At 37.1% G+C, this 27,283-nt stretch overlaps 1 protein-coding gene across 8 annotated transcripts; it reads left to right on the forward strand.

The window, feature by feature from the left end:
* Positions 1-26,747, forward strand: RASSF9 (Ras association domain family member 9). Of its 8 annotated transcripts, none has more exons than XM_032106854.1 (3): positions 130-394; positions 480-755; positions 23,100-26,747. In XM_032106854.1, exon 3 carries the CDS (start codon positions 23,116-23,118, stop codon positions 24,373-24,375), a length of 1,260 nt encoding a protein of 419 aa, XP_031962745.1. In that variant the 5' UTR covers positions 130-394; positions 480-755; positions 23,100-23,115; the 3' UTR covers positions 24,376-26,747. The 8 variants fall into 8 exon arrangements, with proteins under 8 accessions (XP_031962750.1, XP_031962745.1, XP_031962743.1 ...); XM_032106856.1 differs by lacking the exons at positions 130-394; positions 480-755 and adding exons at positions 4,971-4,976; positions 20,273-20,276; XM_032106859.1 differs by lacking the exons at positions 130-394; positions 480-755 and adding an exon at positions 1-87.
* The last annotated feature ends 536 nt before the right edge of the window (positions 26,748-27,283 follow it).

Here is a 27,283-nt window from a genome sequence, read left to right on the forward strand (position 1 = left end):
TCTTTCCCATTTGCTGCCTGCTGCCCTGAGGGTGACAAGGCTGAAAGTTTAGCAAGTTCTGTGCATAACTTCACATCACAGGAGCAAGTGCGTATTCCACCCCCCCATCCCCCCTTTCTTTTTCCTGCTTCTAAACACCTCCTTCAAGTTCGCAGTTGGGCAGGACTCCAAAGGTGCAGCAGCAGCAACAAGCTGGAGTTCAAAGTTAGCAGTAAATTGCACAACTTCCAGCTCATCGCTACGCTCGGTGACTATTAACAAGCTGGAAGGCGCTCAGGCAAAAAAATAGGGGAGAAGGGAACACCCTCGAATTGTTTGGGGATCGCTGATGTTATGCCGCTGGGATCATGGCTCCTTTTGGAAGGAATTTATTAAAAACCCGGCATAAAAACAGGTAAAGTGCGTGGGTATGTGGAGGAAAAGGCAGGGCGATATGGGATGCATTCTTTTTCATACTTTTTGTTTGGTTCTGGGGGCAGGATGTGTTATCCGGACCGTGCCGTTCCCGGCAGCTGCACTCCGGGGCTCACCTGCGAGCGGGAGCCGGGCCGGGGGAACGGAGGGGAGCGGGCCGGTGTGTGCCGAGGGAAGGAGCTTTTCCCCTGCCCCCTTCCCAGGACCTGTCGTGCCCCTCTTCGCTCTGGCTTTTTTGATTCCTGGGCAATATTTTCCGTGAGCGGGAGGTAGCTCTTCCGGACTTCGAACCTTCCCCGGCTGAACCGAGGCGAGCAGTGGCGGTGCCCCGCGCTGGGAAGGTGAGGCTGGCCGGGCCCGGGAGAACCGGCTGCAGCCCCGACGTGCGCGTCCCGTCGGCGGCCGGGCAACCCGGAGCCCTTCCCCCGCCCCGGGACAAAACTGCCCGAGTTTCTCGTGGGAAGGCCGGGCTCCGGGCCCCTCGCCGCCCGCCTTAGCCCCGTTGCTCTGGGAGGTTGAGCGGCAGCCTGCAACCCCTTCGGAGCAAACCCGTCCCTTATCTTGTCTGCTGGCTGCCAGCCTGGGAGGTAGGAGAGCATCGAGCTCTCAGCATGGGGAGGAGGGGATGCTTCTTTTGTTTAGCCTTTAGTTCGGGATGGACTTGTACTGGATATACTTTTTTTTTTTTTTTTTTGCTTAGAAAATGCTTCAGAGGGACAGCTGTGGTCCTTGGGTTGACTACCACGAAGTTTCTTTATGGGGACTTTGCACCTTATGCTGTACATGCTTCCACATGCCCCACACACGGGCTGCAAAAAGGAGAAAAAGGGTTATGTGATCATGCTAGGTGCTAGGGTGGCTCTAGATTTTTTAAGAGTAAATTTGCTTGGACCCTATGGAATGTACAGCGGCTGAGCCCATCCAGGTAAAGCTGAACAGAAACAGATGACGGAAATTTTGCCTCAGTGAGAAACTCTAAAATCACTTGTAATCTCATCCCCATTTCACCTAGTGCTCTCCACTGAAATTTAGTTTGTATTTAAAAGAATACAAAGGATGATCTTTCCCATGGGGAATATATTTGAACTCTAAATAGTCTTGTAAATACGTCCCATTTCTTGTCCATGTTTGGGTTTTGGTTTTCACATTTGATATACTGAAAATTATGTAGGGGGGTTTGTATTTGTCGGGATTTTGTAAAAATACTAAGTTAGCGTATTATATGGAATATAAGTTAGAAAGATTATAACATTGTAAGTCAATGTTTAAAAATCAGATACTATTTTAGAATTATTAATGTTGCAGGTTACTGATTAAACAGTGTATTTTGCTAATGTGTCTGAAAACAGTAAAACTTTGATATAATTCTCATGTGGCCATTTTATGTTTAGAAGATCTAGAAAAGTAGATATGAACTTTTATACAAAATTGCTTTTACATAGATCTGTAAATTTATTACTCTTAAAGTAGAAGTTTTGTTCCTGCCATCACTTACCTGAATAAGGATTAAATCACAAAGCACAATTCCACTGTGTTCAGCGGTGGAACTGTTTCTCTTTTGGGTATTTACAATATCTCACACTAATTGCGTCAATCTCACTATGTTTGCTGATGTGACATTTTATTCCTCAGGAAAAGAAAGTCATAATCCAAAGCTTTAAATAGGCAATAAAAATTAAAATACCAAAGGAACCATTACTGTGAACATCTAGGACTTTCTTTTCATTTTATCCTCCCATCCCCAAAAATAAATGAATGCCTCTAATGGAAGAGAGTTTATGTGGCAATAAGAAGGGGCTGTATGACCACAGAAATGTAGGGGGAGGGGGTCAAGAACAAAGAAAACTACATAGTTCTTAAGATGTGTTATAATCTACTCAGATATTTAAATTTCTGCATACTTAATGTTAGCTTTGATACTGAATTTTGAGAATTAAACTTGCTTATGCAGTTAGTAAAATGGTTTTGCAGTATGATTGAAGAGCTACATAATAATTCTTTCTCATTTTAATTGTATCTTGGTGAACTCATTTGAAACCTTAAGAAGTGAACTTAAAATCCTTCACTGTGTTTAGGCTGGTAGTTGGAAAGTCAGAACTTGAGGCTCACTGCCTTGTCTAACTACGTGTAAAGAAGGACACAAAAGGGCTATACACAAATGTATATCTTTAACCTGCTGCTGCTATTTTTAAATAGGACTAATGGTCATTCACCTTTCTGGGAAACTCAGCTTTTTTGTTTTTTCTCTGGAAGTTTTTAACGACCATTTGCTATATGCAAATAAAACTCCTGAAAGGTTTAAGATAAGAAAATGAGGAATAAAATCTATGTTTACATGAGGACATAAAGCTAAGTTGAGGCAACAAAGGTAGGTGGAAGAAGAGCCAGAAGGAAAATGAAGGCGTTACAGTCATTTGCTCAGATAACAAGATGACACCACTGTAATTAGTGCTTGTCTTGCAGCATCGCCCAGAGGTTCCAGATCAGGGCCCTGTTTAATAGTAGGCTCTTCACATCCAGATTGTAAATTGTCAGTCTCTACCCCTTAGACCTCAGAGTTTAAACAAAGAGGTTACTCTTAGTCTGCGTCTCGGCAAGAGGCAAGGGATGTTGTCCATTATGGCGCGAGTTTTTAGAGAAAGAAACTGAGGTTAAACCTCAGGAAGACAAAACCTTTGCTGAACTACTGTTAGTATTTGAAAGATTTTCAGTCAGTATTACTCTCCTGGGCTGCTGAAATGTCACTCATACAGAGACAGCACAAGGCCTATGTAGCCAGTAGATCACTGTAAACCCTGGTTTGATTTCAGGGGAGTGGCCTCTAGGATTGTGAGTCCAACATATGTTTCTTGGCAAGAAAGACAATAGTGATATTTTGATATCTTTTTCAAGAACTGTAAGTAGTTTTTACACTATTTTTTGTCCTTCTATGACAACCAGAAGTAATCACAGTCCCCAGAATGTGTATGTGCTTGTCAGTGTGTCCCCAGGAGAACAATACTTCCAAGACGCCCCACCCACTTACAAACCCAAATGTGCACAACAGGGACAGGCTGTACCCTCTATGGCAACAAAGGAAAGTGGAAAGTTTCCTGCAGGAGTAAGGCTCTGCAACATGAATAAACTCAAGAGGATTTATTTTTATGCAAATCTCTTAAAGGTGCTTACTTTGAGAGTGAGAGGAATGCTCAGCTCACATCACACTTCAGAAGTGTAGTGAGGGCAGAAAATGCTTAGCTGAAGGTGGAGGAAGAGAAAAGGCACTGAATTCTTTGCACATAAGGTTAGTACTGATCTAACACATTGCTCTGCCCAGAGACAAAACAGCTCTCTATCCAGATATGAGAAATACAGAACATACATACTTGCAATGTTTAGGTACCAGGGTTTCACATTGTATTCGATTTCCTGGTTGCCAAGCAGAACAGGAATTTATGCTGCATTGATTTTTGGTAAGATTAAAACTTCTCTGCTCTTGGGTGCTAGATTTGATCACTTCAAAAAATGGGCCTTTAGGTTTATTTAAATTCTTCAAGGATATCTGGATCTATGTCACAGTGAGAAAACTGATCTTGTTGCTGTTTCTTTCATTGAGACCCCTTCCTTGGGTTTTGCACATAAGCCTTAGCCAAACTTGTTGAAGCTCTACTGTTTCATTCATGTTGTAGCTGGGAAACTGAAAGGAACAGGGTACAGATAATCCGTCTTGATGCTGTAGGTCTGTCCTGTTGTGCACTGAGAAACACACCTTGAGAAATATATTTTGCCAGTGTACATCATGATGGCCCTATGTTTACTACAAATGTTTGTACACTCTGTTTGCATGCAACAATTCTGAACCCAGAGTAATGTTTCATGATTAAACAGGTTTGTTACAAATCTATTAATGTTTAAATGTGTTTACTGGTTTTGCTTTTCCTTCCTGTATTTTTTCCACCTTTTACTGCTTACTGTTTTCCACTGTTTTCCATTTTTTCCTCACTGCCAGAGGAGTTAGCATAGTGTTTCTCTGTAGGAGTCAAGGACTTACTTTGCCTACTTTTTAAATCTGCCTTTCTTTAATCGCCTCATCTCTGGTTCAGATGTAGAAAGAAAGACCATATATCTCCATTCAGTGTTCCTGATACAGAGGGAATTCTTCCTGTCCTGACAGAGGCCCCTCCCCAGTGAGACACACACTCAATTATTCTCTCAGTTTTTGTATTACAGTGCAGGGTAGTGAATTAGATTAGAGACTTCATCTATCTGATACTGACCTAGCATTTCCATGATCCCTCCCTTTTTCCCCTCCCTCCAGTAGTTTCTCATTGCATATAGTTAACACAGTGATTTGTGTATTACTCTGAACATCTCTTCTGCTCTTCCTACGGTTGAGTGCACTGCGGTACATTTTAAACCTTGATTAAGCAAAACTGAAAATGCTCAGCATTGAGGTTTGGACTGGTAAAGATTTTGGAGATCAGCTGCTTGTCTGAATGAACTGTGTATGACCCACACTGTAAGTCTCATGGGACCATGTGAGATGTCTAATACTTCTCTTGGATGAGCACACCCGGATAAAAGTCTGTATGAAGCTATAAAGGTGCTTTTTGATACAAGACTACGAGGTATTTGGTATGTATGTTGAAGGGGATAGATAAAAGTTTTAGAATCAGTGGTGCTACCTGTGTTAAATTTTAGATTGAAAAGATGGTGCTTGTTTGGTAGAATGGTAGAATGCATTCTTTTTATATTTTTTTTTTACTTTTCCCTGAGTGTGAGATGTATTAGTGAACTATCAAAGAAGTTGTTCCTTTTTGAGCCAGACTTCATACATTATAATTTATTTTCTGGTCTGGCTTTGGAAGATTTGTCTCGGGTCAAAATGGTTGCATACATTTTCTAATAGTCTTTGTACATATTTGTTCACTTCACTTTCAGGAAGAGCTTTTGTCTAGCAAAACACTAACCTTATTTCTAAAGAGTTAATTATCTACTATTCTGGGAGGGCAGGCAGCAATTTCATTCTGAAGGAGTAAATAAAATGAGTAATAGAAGTGTAATACTACACCATCTAAGAGCATGACAGGTTATGTTGAAGCTAATTTGAAACACTAGTATAGTGCAGTCAGGCTGAGAGATACATTTCAGACAAAACCCCCATTTTTTTAGTAAAAGCTTAATAAGAGGAAAAATCTTGCTGGCCAGTGGTCATTTCGTATTTTACTGTTGAAAAACTAGTATTATGCATGAAGAAAGACTCTGACACATTGCTAAATGTGTAATTAATTCAGTAGACATAAGTAAGTTTTCAAAGATGGGGACTTTTAAAAATTCTATTAACTTTAATAAAAGTCAGTGATAATAACAGAGTAGTACCTCTTGATTTACCTATGCTCAGAAAAAAGTCTTCTGTTTGCTCTGGTCTGAAACATTATTATTTGAAAACATTAACATCACATATGCTGTACAAGCCTTAATTAGTTCATCCAGCTTCTATATTTAGTATGTTGATAAATACTTGTTAATAGTGACAGAAAGGATGATGCAATATAAAAATTCTAAGACCACACTTTAAGTGAAGCCTAGAACTGAGTGTTGGACATGCTGGTACCCAGTCATGTGCATAGGTAACTGGGCTATTATTGTCACTTCTGTTGTTTCTCTAATGTATTTTGATACTCTGAAGATGATGACTTTCTGTCTTTTTCTGTATAGTGTTTCCATGCTAGCAATTCCTTGGGTATCACACAAAACAGATAAGAGACAAAGAGTTTCAGGAAGCTTTGTCCAAAAGAATACTTTTTCGAGCACATTTCTGGAACTTGACTCAAATAGGCTCCAGGATTAACCACATTGCCTTTTCCTGGTTTGACCTAGCCAGAAATACACTTAGGGTGCAGGTGTTGCAATAGTGATAATGATACTGACTTGTTTGTGACCTCAAAAAACTGATAAGCTTACTTAGTTTTCCTTAGCCGTAATTTGGGTGTTAATATTTACACGCCTCAGGAAAATAAGTAGGACATGACTAGACAGTGTAAAATGTGTAGAAGTACAGAGTGTGAAAGTGAGTTAGTGGGAGAAGTATGAATTAAATCTGTGAGTTATTTTTTTCTAGTTCTTGTACAGTCCATTAGACCTAGCTGCCATGCAGGGAAGTGAGAATACACTATGGATTGTTTAGGTTTGATTTTATGTGATTTTCTGAGGAATTTTTCAATGGTCTAAAATTTTCCATAATGTTAAAAATGTCTTGTGAGGAGGGTTTTTAATGTCTCAGAAAGAGAACTAAATAAAGAAATGCCATGTGCATCTTAATATATTTTGAGGTGGTTTTGTGAAGTGAACAAAAGAAAAGAAAATTACCTGTAGAAACTACAAAAAAGAAAGGAAGGTTCTTGATGGTAATGATAATAGAGTTGCCATGTAATTATATTTTTAATGCTATGAAACTCAAATCCTGATGCCATGTGGAAGTGAGGAAAAGACACCAAACTTGAAAGAAAAAATTCCAGTGCATGTTTGTCACATCTCTCATGCACTTTCTTTATACCCTTTACTTAAAGATGTATTTCTCTTTCACCTACTTTCTTGTTTCATTCTCACTCCTGTCTACCTGAGTACATTTTTGCCTCTGTCGGTTTGAACCATTTAAATTGTAGTTTAGATGGTTCATAGATATGCTTTTTTGAGTGTTAGCACTGGAAGAAGCCAGGCTACCAACTTATTTCTTATGTTGTAATCTTGGAGGTGGTGTAAGCCTTTGATTTTCTAGGTTGTGGTTGTTTTTTTATGATTTTTTTCCACATTAATTAGTAAGTTGCAGAATAATCATAGGAGGAAAATATATTTATAGAGAGGGCGTTTCCTGTGAATATAATACATAATTTGTTTATATTGAGGGTCAAAATCATTAATTTGATTAAGTTGCTCTCTTTATTCTTCACCCCTATTTGTTCTCTTCCATTGATTTAAAGAGTTCTGAGTTACAAATTTCCGATCATAATGGTAAATATAATCACCTCTATTGAAAAGCAGATTTTATTTTTTTCTTCCTTTTAATAACAGAAAAATACCAAAGCTTAAAATAAACATTTGAAAGCATAATATTCTCGTGTTCAAGGACTAAATCAGGTTTACAAACATTTAATAATCTATTAGACCTTTGTTTTGGTCAGGTATAAATACATTTACCTTACTTCAGCTTGTAAGGGTGTATGACCTCACTGGGATAATGCAGTTAAGTGAAGACTACTAATTTTTAAGAGAGTCTGCCCTTGGGTCTTGAACATGCAATTTGCTTTGTGTTAATAGATTCCATCATCCATATAGAACATCTTACTTTGCTTTCCCCAACCTCCTTCAATTCAAAGGATTTATTTCTACAGAAAGCGCTTTTAAGCTACAATGTTTTTCAGAGCAACAGTTAGGACACTGTTTTGATAACCTAAAATATACCTTGTTTGGCACAGGAAGGTATCACATTTTGCTCACTGATCAAAGAGTGGTTTAGTGATATTTTAAAATGTGGGATCTTGTGCTGATGTTCAGCTGCTGATGTTTTGTTTGGCTTCGTAATTGGTAAACTGGTGTTCTGACCTGCTGTTTTGTTTGGACATTAGCTGTTGACAGACTTCCTCTGTACCGGTTGCTAAGGCACTGTGTATACTTTTTAAACTTGATTATTGCCTGTATCTCTCAGGACCACTTTGTTGTTGATATCCTGTTTTACTGAAAAGCTCTGCAAAAATTCAGTTTTCTAACAACAGTTTGGGGTTCGTATTGACTTTACTGCACTTTCCCAGACTCCTGGTATTTTAAGGATTAGGTAGATAACTAATAATGTTTGTTTATCCATGAAAGTCACTGCAAGTTTCAGACAAAGATCTAAGTTATCTTTGGAACTGCAGTTGTGGATGGTCACAGTACTTTTGCTGACACTCACATCGCTCCTGAGATTCAAGTGCACAGTAAAACACAAATGTCAAGCTTCATCTTACTCTACTTGAGCCACTGAAAATTTAGGTATCTAGTCATCAAGGTACTCTTTGTAGTTAATGGATACATCTAAACACTTCTGGAGGGCAATTCATTCAGTCTTAGACAGGCTGTCAGTATGGGATTAGTCACCCTTTTGGAGGTGCCTATTTTATGCCACTGATTACAGAGGAAGGTCAGAAAATTATCTTTGACTGCACATCTACATTTTTAAATAGCTTAAGGTAGATGATATGAGCTCCGCCCAATCACTTTTCATGGAGCATGCTCAGATTTGTAGAGCAGGTTATTAACCATCTTCTGCACCACTCATTTTAGAAATTAGAAAGGGAAACATGAACGGAGAGGTGAATTACAGGTAGATAATGTATGATTAAGGGAGAATCTTCCTAATAGCATGGATGTTTTCCCTGACCCTGCCACAAAATTCCTGCCTGATTTAGGGCAAGTCATATAAACCACAGTTTACAGAAATGGTTACTCACTGTGTGTTCCTCATTTGCTAATTCAGAGTCCTGTAAATTCTTTCATATAAGGGCTGAGCAAAGGAAGTTTACAGATGTCTTGCTTTGCACATATCTGTGGATATCAATTCAGTTAGACAGAGTGGGAATTTAAATGAGTGGATCTCTTTGGCTTCAAACTTTTGAGCTTTTGTTTGTCAAAGGGAGTTCTTTCACTACAAAAGTATGTGGAGATAAATTCAGTAATGTCAGCCTGAAAAGCAGTTGAGTATCTGATGGTAAAGGGCATATATCAAAAGTTTAAATTTTGAAGTGTCCTCTAAAAGGGTTGTACCATACCTTGGAGAAAAGATACCAATAAAAATGCACACATATTGAACAAACAAAAGTAATAAGGGCTGGTTTTATGGAGGATACTTTGATGCTAAATGTAATTGTAGTAACCTAAGACAATGTTTAAGAACTTCTGGTGTTTCAATTCTGACTAGTAGCACTCCCCAGCCACCTGTACTCCTATCGTGTCTTACACTGGTCCTGAACACTGTGCAGTTTGTGCCTCCTTCATTGTGCATTTTCCAGGAAAGTCTTGTGAGGTTGTTCTAAACTGAAATTCCTTCAGTATTTAATGTTGAAGCTGCACCATTTTGTGCTGGCTTGAATTACAGTAAGGCAGACAAGAACAAGGATTAGTCTTGAAAGCTTCAGTGAGAGAAGGGAATCAGGGTTTTGATTGCTGTTCTAATTATTATTGGGTTTTTTTAAATGCAGTGAATATTTGAACATGATCTAACAGCATCTAAGTCCTGCCCTTTTGTTCATGTTTGTAGCTGCTTTAGGTCAGTTCCTGCTGAACTTGCTGGTGTCAGCAAACCCCATTGTTAGGAGTTGAATCTTCTGTAGTACTTTCTGTGGAAGTTGAGATGTCCAAGTGAGTATTATGAATTTCAGCAGCAAGGAAGATACTTAAAAGTTATAAAATTCAATGTCTTCAATGCCTCAGTACCTTCCGTGTCTCTTACAAAACTGATTATATTTATTTAAGGGAAGCAGGTGACCAGTGTAGCAGAGAATGAATCTTGCTGTGCATACACTGAATCAAATTAATTTTTGTTGAACTAAGTAGCATGGAAAACTTCAACAACAATGTCAGAAATTTTTCAGTACTTGGCTGCATCTTAAACATATTCCTTTGTGCTAAAGCGCTTGTGCCTGGTAGGCATATATTCAGTATAAAAATGCATACATGACAGCTTGTGCTGTATGTGATCATGGAATGCATATGTATAGCTCATAAGATATACTGTCACATATGTACAATAAAATACGTTACAACCCCAAAATCTTTGTATATATAAACAATACATGCAAAAGTAGCCACTTCTGTAGATTGCATATTTATGCATCTACGTACTACAAACCTGAGTACACACCAGACTTTTCTAGAAGTCAGAAGTGACAAACAGAATGTGCACATGTCATGGAAGAAAGCTAAATATGTGTATTTCTTCCAACATGACAGAATTGTTCACATGGCAGAGGGAAGCATGCCTTCACCCAGCTGTCACTGTGGTAACCACTCAGCTTATGAAGTACCTTGTTAGAAGGCCTTTTTATCCTCCCGGAGCTATGAAGCCATCTGACTTGTCATATGTTGAAAGGATCCCCACCTGCAAAGACATTTGGATATGTGAAATAAACACAGGATTAATTTGAATGTTGACTCAGTCTGACTTTCTGTGAGCTAATGACAACAAGTAGTTCGCAGTGTCTTTCTGGTGTCACAGCCTCCTTGGGATAATCACTATCCTGCCATAGATGTGTCTCACAAAACTAGCACCATTATTTTTTGGGCCTGCCTTGGTCTTTGGTCACAGTCACGTAGCCGTGCTTAGCTTCAGCTCTGCCCACTGCAGATTTTGGCCTATACATGCTCTCCCTGTTCCTCACCAATCTTTTGCCAGGAGTTACCACCTTTTCAGCTGCATTAAATTTTTGAATGGTTTCCTGCTAAACTTCCTAAATCACTTTTAGATGGCTATCTTAGATGGTTTAACAAGGCTTTTATCTTTATGGCTTAATTCAGCATAAGTCATTGGAGGTCAGAGAAGAAGCTCAGCTCTAGTGGGAGGGTTCTGATGGACAACCGACATGGTTATGAGCCTCTTCAGATGGACCCAGCTGGAAACACATTATCTGAACTCATTATGTCTGTCATAGAACAGGTTTTGAGCTTAAGTCACAGTCATTCAAATATTTTAGGATTCACATGGCTTTTTACCTGAATCACATGGAATGTCTCTCCTCTGCAGTCAGCTTCCTTCATCTTCTTACTGCTAAAAATTTGAGGGGGGGCGGGGGGCAGGGGCTACTGGACACCATTCTCTGTATCTCTCTCTTGTCTACACCTTTCTTCTTTGCGTTAATCTCATGAATTTCCCATTACTCTTGGTAATCTTTATGATCAAGCATTAAACTTGCTTCCAGACAGCAATTCATCCCTTTTTGCCTTTCCTATCTATATTGCTCAGCTGGCTAGAGATAGTTTTGCAATCTCCTATGCCCTCTTTAGCATATCCATTGCTTGGGAAGAGCACAGTTGGTGAGGTTAATAATTTATTTCATTTGTTCAGTAGCTTCTTCAGAGAAGATGTGGTTATATTTCAGAGACCCTATCAGCCTGTGGCTGACTAACTACATATTGAAGCATTCATTGATAGGCAATTTTAGAAAATTACTTGAAAGCATAAGCTGCACAAATCTCTCAGACTGACAGTGGACACTAAAATGCTTCAGGTTTCTTTTAAAAAAAATTATGTCCACTCTTCTCGTTAGCATAATTATGTATCTAGTACTCAATTTAGCTCTTTAGACTGAACATTTATATAAGAGTCCACTTCATTATCTTGTCCTTTCTTCCTTTCAGCTCTTCAGATACTGTAAGTAATGGAACACATTTGTCACTGAATTGTCTTCCAGAAAGTTTGAGGGAGAAATTTAAAAGAAAAAAGAAAGAAAACAATTGATTGTAAATGACATCTTGATAGAACATCCTTTGAGGTGATATTTTTCAAAATGATTTAATGAAAGAAAATGAAATGGGAAAGATCATACAATATAGTTTCGAGGTGGGGTGGTTCATTCTGTGAAAGTTATTGCAATACATGGAGAAGAATATTAAAGCCCATCCTGTCTTTCTTATTCCTGGAAAACTGTAGAGAGATACTCAGACTAGATTTTATGATATACAAAAAAGCTGTGCTGACAAATCATTAGATTTAAAAAAGTTAGGAAAGGGTGATGATTGGTGAGGTTGTAGAACAGCTCTAAAGACTTTCTCTTGCACAAAGGGCAGTCCTAAACCCCCTTTCCAGGCTTCTGGACATTCTCTACCATTGCGTTTGCATAGCTACTATTCTCGCCTGTCACCATAGAACACAAATGAATATTCTTCTTATTTTGTTTTCTGAGCCTGAGTTCAGCCTTAGGATTGGCAAAATGAAACCCGGTCCATCTGGACTTTCCGTTCATTAGGAATGAGAAGAGCACTTGTCTCACATGGTGCCGCCAGGAGCAGAGAAGTGCAAAACATGCACAGCATGTAAGGGTTTGTAAGAAGGTAACCATCCCAGCCTCCTTCAGATCAGGGAGTATTGGAAAAGTAGCATGAAGTCTTATTACTTCCTTGTCTGTATCTCATTCCATTATTTAACTTTCCGTATTATCATCTGTCTACATACAGTGAGCTTTGTTCATGTTTTGGCAGCTCAGACCCAACCTCAGAATGCTTTGTGTTTGTTTCTTCACTGGGCAAAATGTCAACAAAGGCAGGGGAGGGAAGCAGTGTACTTCTGCCTTTCAACAAAAGCTGAACTGAATTTCATGGAACCACAAAAAAAAAAAAAAAGAAAAAACCCAAACCAAAACAAGCAAAATAACCCCTCGTACTCTCAATGCTTGGAATTCCCCTCACTTCTTTGATCTCAAAAGCTCATAAACAATTAGGGTGCTTCTAAAAGGCAGTTATGAGAATTCTAGTGGGAGAAGTTAGATAACACAAATTTCTATTAACTGTAACAGCAACTCTGTCGTTTAGGAGCCTGTGTTCCAAAAGAGCTACAAATTATTCTGCTTCCTATATACTACTGACAGTGATGGAGTTTTAGACACATTCTCTACATTATTAATACATTATTCTCTACATTATTTTATAGGATCTCCATAAAGCTTGTATAGTGTAACCAGTGCTTAAATATGCATAGGAAGTTAAATTAGATGCGGGAGCAATATAAAAAATTGTATTTTTGCAATATAGTAAAATTCTCATGGTAGATGAAAGGTACCAGTGGCATTTTCATTTGTTCACTAGTGAGAACTACCTGCTGCTCAAAATCAAGACGTAGCATTTACTGTATTGATATTCCTAAACTTCTCAGGTTGCTTTTTAACACCGAGGAATTTGAAAATGCCCATCTTCCCATCCCCCCGTCATGATCTAAAGAATCACTATCACTGAATATGTCAGTGTTTGTTTTGGCTCTGGAGCTTTTCCTGGATCTTCCATTCCCCTATAACAGCTGCTTCCTCAGTAGCAGTTGCAATATACACATCAAAGCATGTTTTGCCAGTAAAGTAAATTGTTGATATTAATGTTACTCATCTTGGAAAATATTTCGTGGACAGCTAGTTCTCCTCTTCTTTTCTCAGACCTCCACCTCCACTGTGTCAGGCTACTTCAAATGCAGTCCTGCTAGGATAAATGTGTTACCTGTCATGCCATTTTGTGTGCACACCACGCTTGCTGGAATTCCAAACATTTTTTTGACTAATATCCACTTACCAACCTTACGACTTTGACTATACAATGGAGAAATGATGATTAGTCTGACAGGAAGGTAGATTTAAAGCAGATGTAATTTATAGAGAATGTGTACCCTTAGGGGCAGAGGAAAATTTCAGAGGTAAGACAGGAGGAAAGGGCAGGGGCAAATGCAGTCTCCACTGCAGCCTTTGCACTTGCCTGCAGGTTAAGTGATTGGAAGTGTAAACATGGTATAGGGCAGAGCTAATAAGTGGAGGACCTAGTAAACTTTTGGTCAGCTTCACTGAAAATCTGCACTCGGACCTGGCAAATGAGGTTTTGCAAAAAAATTGGCCACTGTAGCAATGACACAGTGTCCTGTCATTATTACTTAGAGCAGAAAAGGAGTGTTCAGGTTAACCCATCATAACTATCACTCTTTTCTAGTGACCCAGGTGTATAATTCCTCTTGCAGTATCTCTTCTGTCTTTCTGTTAGTGCAATATCCTGAGTTAGTGCAATTTCTTGGCTTGTTTTCTATGTAGTACAAAGTCTGCTGTCTATCCACTTAAGAGATGAGAGAATTATTACTCTCAGCCCCTGTTGGTCCTTCTTGTTGGCTGCTTTAGTTTCCTTTTTTATCTATTTTAAGTACTGCCAGGGCTTTTTTCCTTCTTTTATTTTTCTTGACAATTGGTCCCTGTTCAGACACCTGTTTCCAAGAAGTACAGTTATTAGAATGAAGCACATGATTTCCTGTGGGATTTTTACCAAAGTCTGACATTTCAAGTCAGAAGCAATCTGGTGTGAATGAGTTATTTGCAATAAAATAATTACCACAATTATTTTGTTCAAACTGTCATACTTTTTATTCTGTTAAAAAAAAAATACTATCCCATTGCAATTCAATGTTATTTCACTGAAATTTGTCATAGTGCACCAATATGGTAAAAAGTGTTTAGGTGAACAGAAATTTCAACCATAGATCATTGCTGAATTATAATTTATGCAATTTTGTACAGTAGCTAAGGTGATGGCATTTCTCTTCAGAAGAGATGAAGGAACTACTTACAGTTTTAAGTACATAAATTTTAATTCATATAGAACATAATTTGCAACAGCTGTTGCTAATTAAAATGCTTCATAGAGCCTTCCTGACAGTATGGGTATCTTGTTGAATTAAAAATTTATGCCTTTAAAAAAGAACAGAAAAATGAACATAAATTTATACCAGGAAAAAATGTGTTGTAACTAGCTAGTTATAAAAATAGACTTTCTTTAAATTGTTTTCTTTTTTCAAATATCTGAAATATTTCAGTTAGAGCATCCAAACTACTGTGTATATATGTATGTTTGAAAAATATCACATGGCTCACAAGATGCCTAATTTTATTTTATTTTTAGTAAATGCCTATGTACATTTCTGTAAAAGAGGAAGTTTTATGATAGAGCAACATTAAATGGATACAGAAACAGATGGTAGAGAGAAATTTATTTCTCTCTATAATAATAATTATTTTGTTTTCAGAAGTTCTGTGGTGTTCTTTCCAAGTCTTCCTGCAGTATTAGGACTACACTGATTACCTGTATCAAAAGGTTTTATTCTTACAGTTAAAGTACTAGTTCTACCTTGTCATGATACCTTTCAGGTGGCCATTTCTCTGACTTTCATGTGATGCAGAAGGGAAGAAGAACCAAGTTTCTGACATGTCATGTGTGGAATTTCTGTGTCCTCTATGACATGGACATTAACTGTGGACATTAACATGTTATTAACATGGATACTAATGTGTCCATTAATATTGGCTTTAGGTACTCATGAAGGGGAATGGGAATGCAGTTAGTTAATAGGCTCACTTGAATCCCTAAGGCTTTGGAGTAATTCCAGCTTCATTGGGTAGTGAGAGAGTAGCTGCTTCCTCACTGCTGCCCGTAGGAAACTCAGAAGTGTGTAATCTAGTTAGTCAGGAGACATACCAAGTATAAGATGTGGCTTTTTTTGCTTTTCAAATAACTTTACAGAAGGGGACAGAAAGTTGAGAGAAAGGGTGATTTAAATGTGGATAGTCTGAATAAACTTAATATGAACTTTCAATATGAGCCATTTATTCCTGGAAGGTTGAAATACTTCTGACCCTAGCTTTCATATGGACTGTGTATTCTCTATACTTTTAATGTTTAAACTCACTTTCAAAAATCTTTTTGGATCAAATGAAGTTAGAGTTTCTTCCAAGCAAGAGCTGCAATACATGGCACCAATAGCTTTACTTTTTTGCAAATTTCACAGATAAAAATCACACAAAGCCAAAGTATGTTTTGATCTTTTCTTTCATGATGATCATCTATTGTCTCATACATGCATACACACACACACACACACACACACACATGTATATGGTAACATTCTGAGATTTTGAAAAAGAAACAATAAAAGCAATACAATAAAAGCAATAATACAATAAAAACAATAAATCAATGTTATCTTATCTAAATTGTATGTGATGATGTAAGTATTTTCTATGCTTTGACTTCATATTAGGTTGTTGACTTCATATTAGGTCAGACATCTGGTAGAAGCAGCATTCCCACACCCTTTCCATAAATCATTGGACATTAGGAAAAGGCTCTTCACTGAAGGTGGGGTTGGGTATGAGAACAGTCTCTCCAGAGAGGTGGTCATGGCCCCAAGCCTGTCAGAGGTCAAGGAGCTTCTGGATGATGCTGTTAGTCATATGGTTTAATCTTAGGTAGTTCTGTGAGGAGCAGGGTGTTGGAGTCGATCCCTACAGGTCCCTTTCAATTTGAGATATTCTGTGATTCTGTGTCTGATAAATTAGTTAGCCCCTCTATACCCTGACATGTAAGAGTTACTGGTAACAGAAGCTCTCAAATTACAGGCAGCATGTGCCCTATGCTACAAATGTGGGTGATTTGTGTCAAGTAGGTATCCCTGTAATATTGGCTTATTATTTCCAGCAAGTAAATATAATTAAAAAGCATCACAATTTGATAGATAGTCAGACGTATCTTTGATGATAGTTATAGCTCAGCTCTAAGAGATAACAGAGATTAATAATCTTGGCACTGAGATAACAAGGTTTTTAGAAAGTGCATGAAAACAAGGCAAGTGCTCTCTGGGCCCTTGCACGTGGAAGAAACATCTGTGGGTGTTGAACAAAGAGAGGACCATAGCACAAATGCATACTTCCCAAAAGGCCCAGCAGCATGCTCAAGGACCAGCCCCTTGAAAACACTAGATTATTAAATGTTTAGTGTCTCTTGCTCTCCCAGGATTATATATGCCATTGTGTCACCACATTTTCAAAGGAGAGCAAGTGTCTCAGCCACTGAGCAGGCCTGGCTGGGAGATTGCTCCTCACTGTGCAATGTGGCAGGTGAGAGACGTGGCACAGAACCTCTTACTGAGGAGCTGGGAGAGTACAGCTTAAGAAAGAACAAGGGGACTGCTGAGCAACACGGGGAGCACAGCCCTGCCTGGGTCTGCCTGAAAGTTTTATGTTTCTTAGTGCACTCTAGGAAAGCACTGAGATGGCAAACCCTGAATCTCTAGGCAAGGACTTCACTGCAGTAGACAGCAGCAGGATCATCTTTTAAAGCCTTTTTGGCTTCTCCATTGAAGAAAGTGAATTGTTCTGGGTGGTATCTTGACATAATGTAGGGGTTTGCTTAGAAGTTTAGAAGCACTTTGATCTTACTTTGAGGAGGTCAGGAAAGCAGCATACCTACATACCTACATACTCTTATCAGCTGAGGACCCCATCACAGCACTCTGTCAATCATAAAACACAATTATCATCTGATTTGTTGCAGATTAGACTGTATGTGCTATTGAGAGGGCTTAGGCTGTCATAGAATAAAACATGATTTTCCCAATAAATTGGTGAAAAAATGACTAAGGTATTTTACACAAATGGCTTTCCAGCATGAACTCCTTGATGGAAAATTTATTTAGAGCTGTAATTCATTTTCAAGGAAAAAAGTTAATGTATTTCTTGGTGTGAGATCTATTTTCACCAACTGATACTAATTCCATATAAATTATTTCAATAACTGAGAGGAGGCAACTAGTAAAATTTTTTGGTCATAAATATAATCTCAGGTTTGAGTTCCTTTCCTAAGTATTTTTTTAGTTAATCAGTTCAATTTTTCTTTGCAGAGGGTATGTCAAGAAATAAGGTAATATTGAAAAATGAGTTAATTTTTGGGGGGGGGAAGAGGGGAAGTCTAGAAAGAATTTGTTGCAGTGAAGGGAGACAAGATTTTTATGCTTTTTTTTCAACAAAGGCAAAATACTTTTAGTGTCCATTATATTTCAGAAACACTGCATTAAGTTGCTAACAATATCATATGGAAGTGATCTAGTCCCAACAGAATGTTTGCAGAAATTAGTAAAGAAAAAGAAACATTTGTACACATGAAGGTGAAATTCTAAAAAGTAGGGGGATCCCTTTATTTAGTTGGCATGATTGGTTGTAAAACTATATATTGCATATTTAGGGAGATTGTTTTAGGAAGGCAAAGAATTATGTGTGTGATACGTATATTTTTGGGCCAGACATACCTTAAAGTCAGTGAATATCAAAGGTGCCCCTTCCAGCATATAAGATATCTCATCTTTTGATTTTGTGTGACATAAGTACATGTTTTTGTTTTGTCTATATGTTGCTGGAATGTATTACCTTCCCCTAGGCCTGAAGAATAAATAAACTAATTGTATATCTGACATACAGTAATCAGTTCGTGCTGACATAATTAAGACTGTGTGAGGTCTAGAGCATGATTAGGATGGGGTTTTGGGTCACCTTGAAGAGAAGCAGGCAACAGAAAGCATGAAAATAGCAATCAAACCAAGCAAACAAAAAGATTGGAAATGTGCTTTTGAACATTACTAAATGGTCAGATTTTAAATTCCCATCTGTTCCTCAGTAATCAGTGGCTTTGTAAAAAAGGAAAAGATAGACTTGCATGTAGTTGTTATCATCAAGACTTTATAATCTTAGATGTATAAGTAGAACATTTTGGTGATCAATTCAAAGAAACAGAATTCAAGCCAGAACTGAAAGCTTCAGAGCCTGCTTACAGCAGCAATGCATTTTAAAAAAAATATAAGTTGCTTAGCTAGTTTTGAAGAAATTTTTACTGTGGTCTTGAGGAAAGCCAAACATTTAAACTGGGAAAACACTTTGGCTGTTATACTCCTATTAACTGCTAGGTTATTAGAAATGCCAGTTCTTTTGTGTCCTTTACAAAACCGCAGGACATGAAAGTCAAGGAACTTGTAAATATGAGAAGGTTGCCTCTCTGTTAAAATGACTGTTTAAAAGCAGATCTTGTTCCTGAAGATTATAAATTTTAGTATTGCGTCTCAGGAAAAAAAAAAAAAAATTCCTGTTAATCACCAATATTCATTCAAGACCTCTTCCTTAGTATTGTAATGAATTGATGGATTTTCTTGTAAATTACTGGCTAAATTGAATAGTCAAGGTCTAAACTAAGCTGTGAAGTTATGATGTGTAGATACCACATTTAGTTGTCTTTACTAAATCAACTGCTGCTGTAACCTTTCTTGTTACATTTCTATCAGATAAACCAGAATCTGATTGGATTAATGTCATCTGAATCAATCTGATTGGATTAATCTCACCTGAATTTACCTACCTGAAAATGAACTATTTGATTGAAGGTGGCCATATAGGTCTCTTGTAGTTAATGAAAGAGAGAAATAGCTTCATCTGATGGTTATTCCCAATGATCAAAGATGGGTTAGGCAGTGGGGATTTCTTCTTTGAGGTCTCCTCTCTTCTCTTGACAAAGAGGAACTTTGATGGTGAATTTACACTGAAATCATAACTCTCATATAAATTCCACTTCATATATGTAGAATAGAATCTTCACTTTCTATGAGGAAAGCACAGTTTAACAAAAAACATTAACATTTCCTAGTACTGGCATCTTGGTGCATCCTGAAAGTAAGTTTTAATAATTGTTAATCTGTGACTGGCACAATCATGTTTCATTTTTGTTTGGAACTACCTGAATTAACTATGATGAAAGAATTATACAATAAATTTTACTTAAAAGGTCCATGGTAAGGTGCCAGTTTACAATTTTTTAGTGGAGGATAATAAGGAACCACTTTTCCTATTTTAGAAGATATTGGAATTCCATGGAAATGTAAGATTATAAATGTCTTGCTAATTTCTTTTTGGTTAGAAATAAAGATCAAAAATTGAGTGAAGTGACTGAATAAAAATTAAGATAATATATGTTGGGACAAACACATAGAAAAATTAAGGAAAGAATTTGTACTTTAGCATTCAGTTTTAATCCAAGAATTACAGACATGTGCAGAATTTCTTTTGATTTCTTCTCTCCTTTTCTGTAAAATGTGACAATATAATTAAAGATGTAGGTTACATACATTAGATACATATGTATGTGTAAGTACATATTTTTATGTACAAGCTACTTGAGTTCTTTGGGTACCTGCATGTGCATACATTATGCAATTCTGCAGTGTTACTACTAGTTATATGCTATAGACAAAGTAAAAAACCATCCTTCCCTAAAAAAGCTTAATGTAAAGTCTGGGCAGACAGGTGCATCATAACTGAAAAAGTCACAGGGGGTAATAAACAGCTAAAAAAGGGTTGGAAAAGTAATTCAAAGACGTTATTTTTACACCCATATTGTTTTCAGGGATCCTGTAGAGGTTGCTTTACAATTATACGGTGTGTTTCCATCAGAAGTTTGCTTAACTCCTGCTGAACTCTGTGGGAATTCTTTATGAAAGTATAGTAAAAGTATTTATCAGTACAATAATGATGGGATGTCTACGGGTTTGCAGATTTATCTGTAGATTTACTAATAACACAGAGAGAAACTGACTTCATAAGAAAACTTTAAAGGAGCCAGGAGGAGAAGAGACAGCTTCTGCTTAATCCACATAATTGGTTACATACTGAAAATATCAACTACATGAAAGTATGCCAATCAACCAAAAACAAGAATTAAAAAAAAAAAAAAAAAAACAAAAAATGGAGGAGTTTTGATTTGAAAACAAATTGCATAAGACACTCAGAAGAATGCTAGAAGAGACGGCTTTCACTTCCTGAAATGTATTTCTTGATTGCAAAAGAAACCAGGAAAGATACAGTCTGAATTTACTGCCTCAGATTTCCCAGTATGGTATTTCATATACTTTTATGCCTTTGTTTTTCTTTATTGTCATTACTTTTATAAATCTAAATTCAATGACTGGTAATGCACTTATATTTGTAAATCAGTTATTTATGTATCAGTAGTGAACATGGTTTGAGACACTGTATTTTTGATAATTCATTTTTCCTTATTTTTATAAATAATAAATAATGTAGCTCAGTAGTTTATTTGTTGCTTTTTTTCTTTTCATATCTGTAGTGTAAAGCAAATACGGAGTTATTTTAGTCACAGTGGACTTATGTTGCAACTGGCTATTTACCTGAATTTCACTTAACTGGCAATCTGTCTACAGAAAAAAAAATTATAACATCCTGTATACCATAAATCTCACAGGACTTACAGATACTGATTTTTTAGCACGTGATGTACTTCACAGTAATGCCATTTAATCTCATATGATCCTTCATTCCTTCCCCCCTGGTTAAACTTGAATATTACTCTTTCTTTGTGCCACTCTGCCATTTTCTGTGTCTGTAATATATGCTTTCTTATTTTGAGAAGTAGTCTATGAAAACATTATTAATCTTTCGAGCACCAGTTTCAAAAAATAATTACTGTAAAATGCTGGTCTGTGAGGAGGAGCTACTGGAGAAGGAAAATGATGTTATTACTCAGAGTCATCTACCAAAACACACATTTTACAGAGAATGTTCCAAGACCTGAAGCAATGTAGTTGGACAGAGCTCTCCTGTGAGAGAATAGTAATAAACTTACACTTGTCAGTTTTATTAGTATTCATTTGCAGTTTCCTCTCTTTTAAGGATTTTTGCCTCCTGGTCAGAGTGGCACCTAGAGCTGAGTCAATCATAGTTCAATTTATTGGATTGCAGTGTGTCTGTCATGTTGTGTAATAACTAAGAAAAAAGAACAAGTTGGATTGCTTTACTAATAATAGGGTATAACCATAATTAAGCCAAATAAAACTCCATTCCTAGTACAACTCAGAAGTCTAGAAAAGTTCTATGAATATGTAGTCCTAGATAGAAACAAATGCTGTATTGAGTCCTTTGAACATTACCTGAGTAGTTATTTTCCTTTTCAAGCTTTTGAAGCTACTCCATCAGACTAGGTTAAACCTCATTCATTCAAATTAACTGCAAGGGATACCAGAAAATCCAAAGAAAGGCATTTTTCCTCAGGGAATTTACTGTTTTATCATTTTATGCAAGAGGTCAAATCATCATGTCTGGGCAAGAAGCAAATTATTCATGTGGAGTCTTGAGAACACAAATATCCAGGCAACTCTGCCAACATAGGCCCACAGCAGTCCAGGACCAGATGGGGGCAAAATGAAGAATTAGTTGTAAAGTGAACTTCTACCTTTGGTCAACTGAATTGTTGTCTGGGCACTACTGATTGTACTGATTAGACAGTTACAGGAGCCGTAGTGGGATCTCAGACACCTGGAGTTAGGTATCTCAGTGTATAAGGAAGTACCAGGTTAATAGCACATTCACTGTAATTCATAAACAAACAAGTAAATAAACAAGGTAAATAAAATAACTTTTTTGCTTTTCTTGCATTTCTGTATCATTTCAAATGTGATAAAATACAGACCCATGTATGTATTCTTTTGCAGCTGGTATTCTCTCACAACTCACTGGAATTCAGGCTATTTGGTGCTTCAGGAAGAGCAACAAATTTATTGACACTTACTAGTGAAAAAAAAAAATTGGAACACAAATATTTTTATGCTTGTGTGGGTGCAGGTGTGGCAGAAGAGCTGTAGATTTATCCTATTGTCAGATTCATCTTTCCTCAGTCCATCTATGTTCAGTGCACTCTTCCATTCAGAAGCCATTTCTAAGAGCTTAGAAATGTTTCTGCAGTCTCTGTAATGAGAACAAATATGAAGATCCGAAAGCCATGTTATCCTAGGACAGTCTGAAAGTGTAAGGCAGATTGCCAAACTTTATCACAGATTGTTAATACACACTTACTATGTGTACAAAACCAATATTTGATAAAAGACATTTTGTGTGAGATTCTCATTCAGCTGGACTAGTAATAATATTAAAGCACTAGCCAATTAAAGCTGTTACTTAATCCAAAGACATTTCTTCATGCAATTTAAGCAAGCCTATTGTCTTGTACAATGATACAGGAGTTTTTCAATGTGTTAGTCATATCAGAATTATAGTAATTATTCATACTGTCTCTGCCATTGATATGAAATTTATACATGGTCTCTTGCTTTCCAGATCTCCCAGCAAGGACATGGCTTCAAATGAAAGAGAGATTGTGGTTTGGGTTTGCCAGGAGGAGAAGATTGTATGTGGCCTGACAAAGCGCACAACTTGCTCAGAAGTGATTCAAGCACTGCTTGAGGAACATCAGACAACATTTGGAGAGAAAAAGGTCCTTTTTGGAAAACCTAGTGATTACTGCATTGTAGAAAAATGGAGAGGCTCAGAGCGAGTACTGCCTCCCTTGACAAAGATTCTGAGACTTTGGAAGGCATGGGGGGAAGAGCAGTCTAATTTGCATTTTGTGTTGGTAAAGTCAGATGCTTTCCTCTCATTTCCATTGTGGAAGACAGCTGAAGCCAAGGTAGTACAAAATGTAGAAAAGCAGTGGGACCTCAGTCCAGCAAACTACATGAAGATGTTGCCAATAGACAAGCAAAAGAAAATTGTGAGGAAGACTTTCCGGAAACTGGCCAAGCTTAAGCAGGACAGCGTTCAGCAAGAGAGAGATAATATGGAGACACTGATTCATCTGATCATTTCTCAAGATCATACCATTCATCAACAGGTCCTTAGAATGAAAGAACTAGATATGGAAATTGAAAAATGTGAAGCGAAATTCCATCTAGATCGTGTGGCAAATGATGGAGAAAATTATGTGCAGGACTCCTATTTAATGATCAATACAAGTGAGGCTGAGCAGCAAGGGAATAGGCCATCTGATCAAAAAGAGATGCATGACTATTTGAGCAAAAGTGAGGGAATTTTACAGGTTGAAGAGAGACTGAAACATCACAGACAATTAATAGAGAACCTGTGTGCTGAAATTGAAAGAGAGGTACACGGTTTATGCACGGAAAAAAATGGAGAGGATTTTCACACAGAAGGAGCAGCTGATGCTGAACTGGAAACCTCAGATTTGGAAAGTGTAAAACATGAGCTGGAAAAAAGTATGAAAGATGGTCTGAGAATCAACTCATACCTGAGCTGCATCCAGAAAGAACTTACATACAGGGACTCACTGCTTCAAAAGAAGGAAAAAGAATATGAACTTCTTACAGAAGAATTTAATTCACTTCATGTTAAAGACAACATTGAAACTAGGCTTCAGTCAAATGAAGAGCCATCCAAGGGCAGTGGCATCTCCAGTAACAGCATTGCTGTTCCTGACTTTGTTCATAGAGTGACTAATCTGGACATAAATGATACAGACTCTGACACTGGAATCAGCTCTACACACAGTCAGGACTCTGAAATAACTGCAGGGGACATGGTACTGTTGTCAACATAGTTGAAAACAGTTATGCATTTTTGAAAATTTTGCTTTGGAGGATATTTATAAGAGTTAGTAAACCTGTTGTCTTGAAAGTTAGCTCTTCAAGATATTAAAGCTGTGGCACTGCTTTAGCAAAGTAAACAGTGTCTATTTATGTCCTGAATAGTATACTTGTGCTAGAATGCATTGGTTAACTGGTAATAGGTGCAAAGTTTTTGACTTTGCTAGGTCAAGACAGATAGTTTAGACTTTGTAATATTGTTACTCTGTGAAACAGGAGCATTCTGATTGGCTTGGACCAAAATTTTGGAGATTTCTTGTCCTTTCATCTTTGGATCCACTCCTGCTTCTCTTAATGTTTTAGGAACATGAAAGAGACTAGGGAAAACTAGGGCAGGAGCTTGATCTTCTGCTCTGTTACATTAGCTTTATGCAGATGGAGTTTCCTTGCTATGAAGCTGCTGTAAAGGAATATATAACTGAGCATTTAATCTGTTAAAAAATAGTTTTCATGATAATGTAGAACAAAAGAAATATAATTACATTTATGCTGATTTTTTAAATCTATTTTATATATAATATCAGGATGATATTTTTAAAAACTCCCAAGTCTCATTTTAAAAATTACCTTGCACACATGGGTTTTTAATTTTAATTCTCTTTCAGCAGCTTTTATGTGCTTTTAAGATCCTTAAACTCCCTACTTATCTGCTGTTACCCTGTAGTTGCCCCAGTGATGTTTAAGTCCACGTAGTTCCTGCCAGCAGGCATGTCAGAACTGCTTACGTCCTGCTTGTGCGAGACACTCAAATCCCAGGCTCACACCTAGCCCTAGAGGCATTTTCAGCAAGACTTTCTCCTGCCTATCTCACCGGTTGGATCCAGTGTCTTAAGCCTCCTCAAAACATGACTACCAAAAAAAGTGTAACAGAAGCAACAGGCAGGAACCAGACATTTTAGTCTCTGACTAGACACTGTTTCACAATAGCTAGCTAGCAACTATTTTCACGTAGCAAGTAGGTTTTCAAATCCCATCTCATACTGTTTTGGAGCAGGAACCCATAAATCCTACTTCCTCAGTGAGGACTTTGGGTTAAAGATAAAACTGGTCCACTTTATATAGCTAATAAAGTATTGGGCTCCAGGTAAAATAAAAAAATTAAAAAAAAAAAAAAAGAAATGCAAAACAAAAGAATTTTACAACTATGTGGTTAAGTCAACTTTTTTCATTTAGGATGTAGTAGTTTATCTCAAACCCTTCTCCAGCACATTGCTGTAAATTCAAAGCAAAGCTGTAGAATTGAATTGTCTCCTCAATTACCAAACAAGATTTCTAACTCTCTGCTAGAGGCTCTGCTAATACAGAACACATGCATAATTTTTGGGGTGCCATGTTTATATTTTATAGATCAATCTGTTTAATACCTCTGATTAAAGGAATTGAATTGAGAAATAATTACAATATTTCTGAAAAAAGTTCAGCCATGCAAAATTCAAAGAGATCCTGGAATTAACAGCCTACAAAGTAAGCAAATTGACAGTACCTAGAAGGTATAAATGTAAAATTCTTTCAGATACACGGTTTTATTTTTCTATCATTTACTTCTCCTAAATGTCTTGTGTTTTCTAAAATGGCCAAAGTGCTAGGACTAGTGATTAGCACATATTTAATGCAGAAAAACAAAAAAGGAAAAGAAAACAAAACAAAGCCTTTTCTAAAAGGAAAATTTTTGTGGTTTGTTTGTTGTGGGGTTTTTTTCCTAATCCTGGATATTATAAATAGTTTCTGTTTCAGCAAAGTGTGCTAGTTGCCTTAATATATTTTGTGTTGTATTTTTTCATACAGTGTTATTTGAATGCTTCAATAATAATGTGTAATATTTAGACTCATCAGCTCCTGATGGAAACACATGTATGAAATATCTTATCTTTGTAATAATTTATTAACGCAGCTCTGCATCTTTTGACCTCTGTGGTATCACTCTGACAAGTAGTTAAGCCCAGAGCTCTGAATGCTGAGAGTAGACTAATGTATTCTATGAGTTCTTATGAGTTTAGTTAACAATAGTTACAATTTGTATTGAGTCCTTTTTTTTATATATAAATACATAGAGGATAGAGAATTGAAACAATAATATACACAGCTGTGCAGGCTAGTACAAGACGCGTGGGGGGAAAAATTAATTTCCACTCATACACTACCAGATTTATTTTGCTCATAGGCACTTGTGCCGGTTCTCTCAACTGATCTTTATCCACACTAGGTGGTTGATTGTACCTCCCCTGCAACTTGTAGGTCCTAATAGTATTACTGTTTTAAGAAGAAAGTAGGAAAAATAGGTTGAGAGAGAATATTTCTTAAAAAATAAAACAATATTAAAAATCCAGTGTTTTGGAGCATTTATTTGAAGTTTGTACTTTGATATCTCAGATAAACTTTTTTCTTTCAGAATTTAGAATGTACAAGATGATTAAAGACTGTGTGCACTCTTTGCTATTTATCTGCCTCTACACTTTCCACGTACTTGTTAGACCTGGTTTTAGCATGCTAAAAATATTGTTTATGAACCTTTATGGTCCTTACTTCCTCCTTTGTCTTGGCTATCTATATTTTATTTTAGTTTCAAATCCCCATAAGGAAATACACAATAAAAAACTTTGGATAGCCTCCTGTCATTCCATTAAGCCAGTTGACGTATCATCTTGAAATTTGGTTTTATTTTATAAAATTTTACATGGACTATGTTATACTTGCTGACAAAAAGGAAGATCAAGTAAGTCCTGTATAAGAGGAGAGACAAATTCTACCCAGGGGGTGGAAATGTGAAATTTCAAAGTAAAAGGAAAGGAAAATTGGAAGGGCAGTTATTTCATTGAAACATAAAATTATTTGGGTTGGAAGGGACCTTAAAGATCATCTTGT

The sequence above is a fragment of the Corvus moneduloides genome, chromosome 4, assembly GCF_009650955.1.
Source record: "Corvus moneduloides isolate bCorMon1 chromosome 4, bCorMon1.pri, whole genome shotgun sequence".
NCBI lineage: Eukaryota > Metazoa > Chordata > Aves > Passeriformes > Corvidae > Corvus > Corvus moneduloides.

Excerpts from the sequence above, each read along its gene's own strand:
- RASSF9 (XM_032106852.1), top strand. The coding sequence starts at position 348 with ATGGCTCCTTTTGGAAGGAATTTATTAAAAACCCGGCATAAAAACAG. Across the intron at positions 395-23,099 it reads AAAACCCGGCATAAAAACAG|ATCTCCCAGCAAGGACATGG; the intron begins GTAAAGTGCGTG and ends CTTGCTTTCCAG.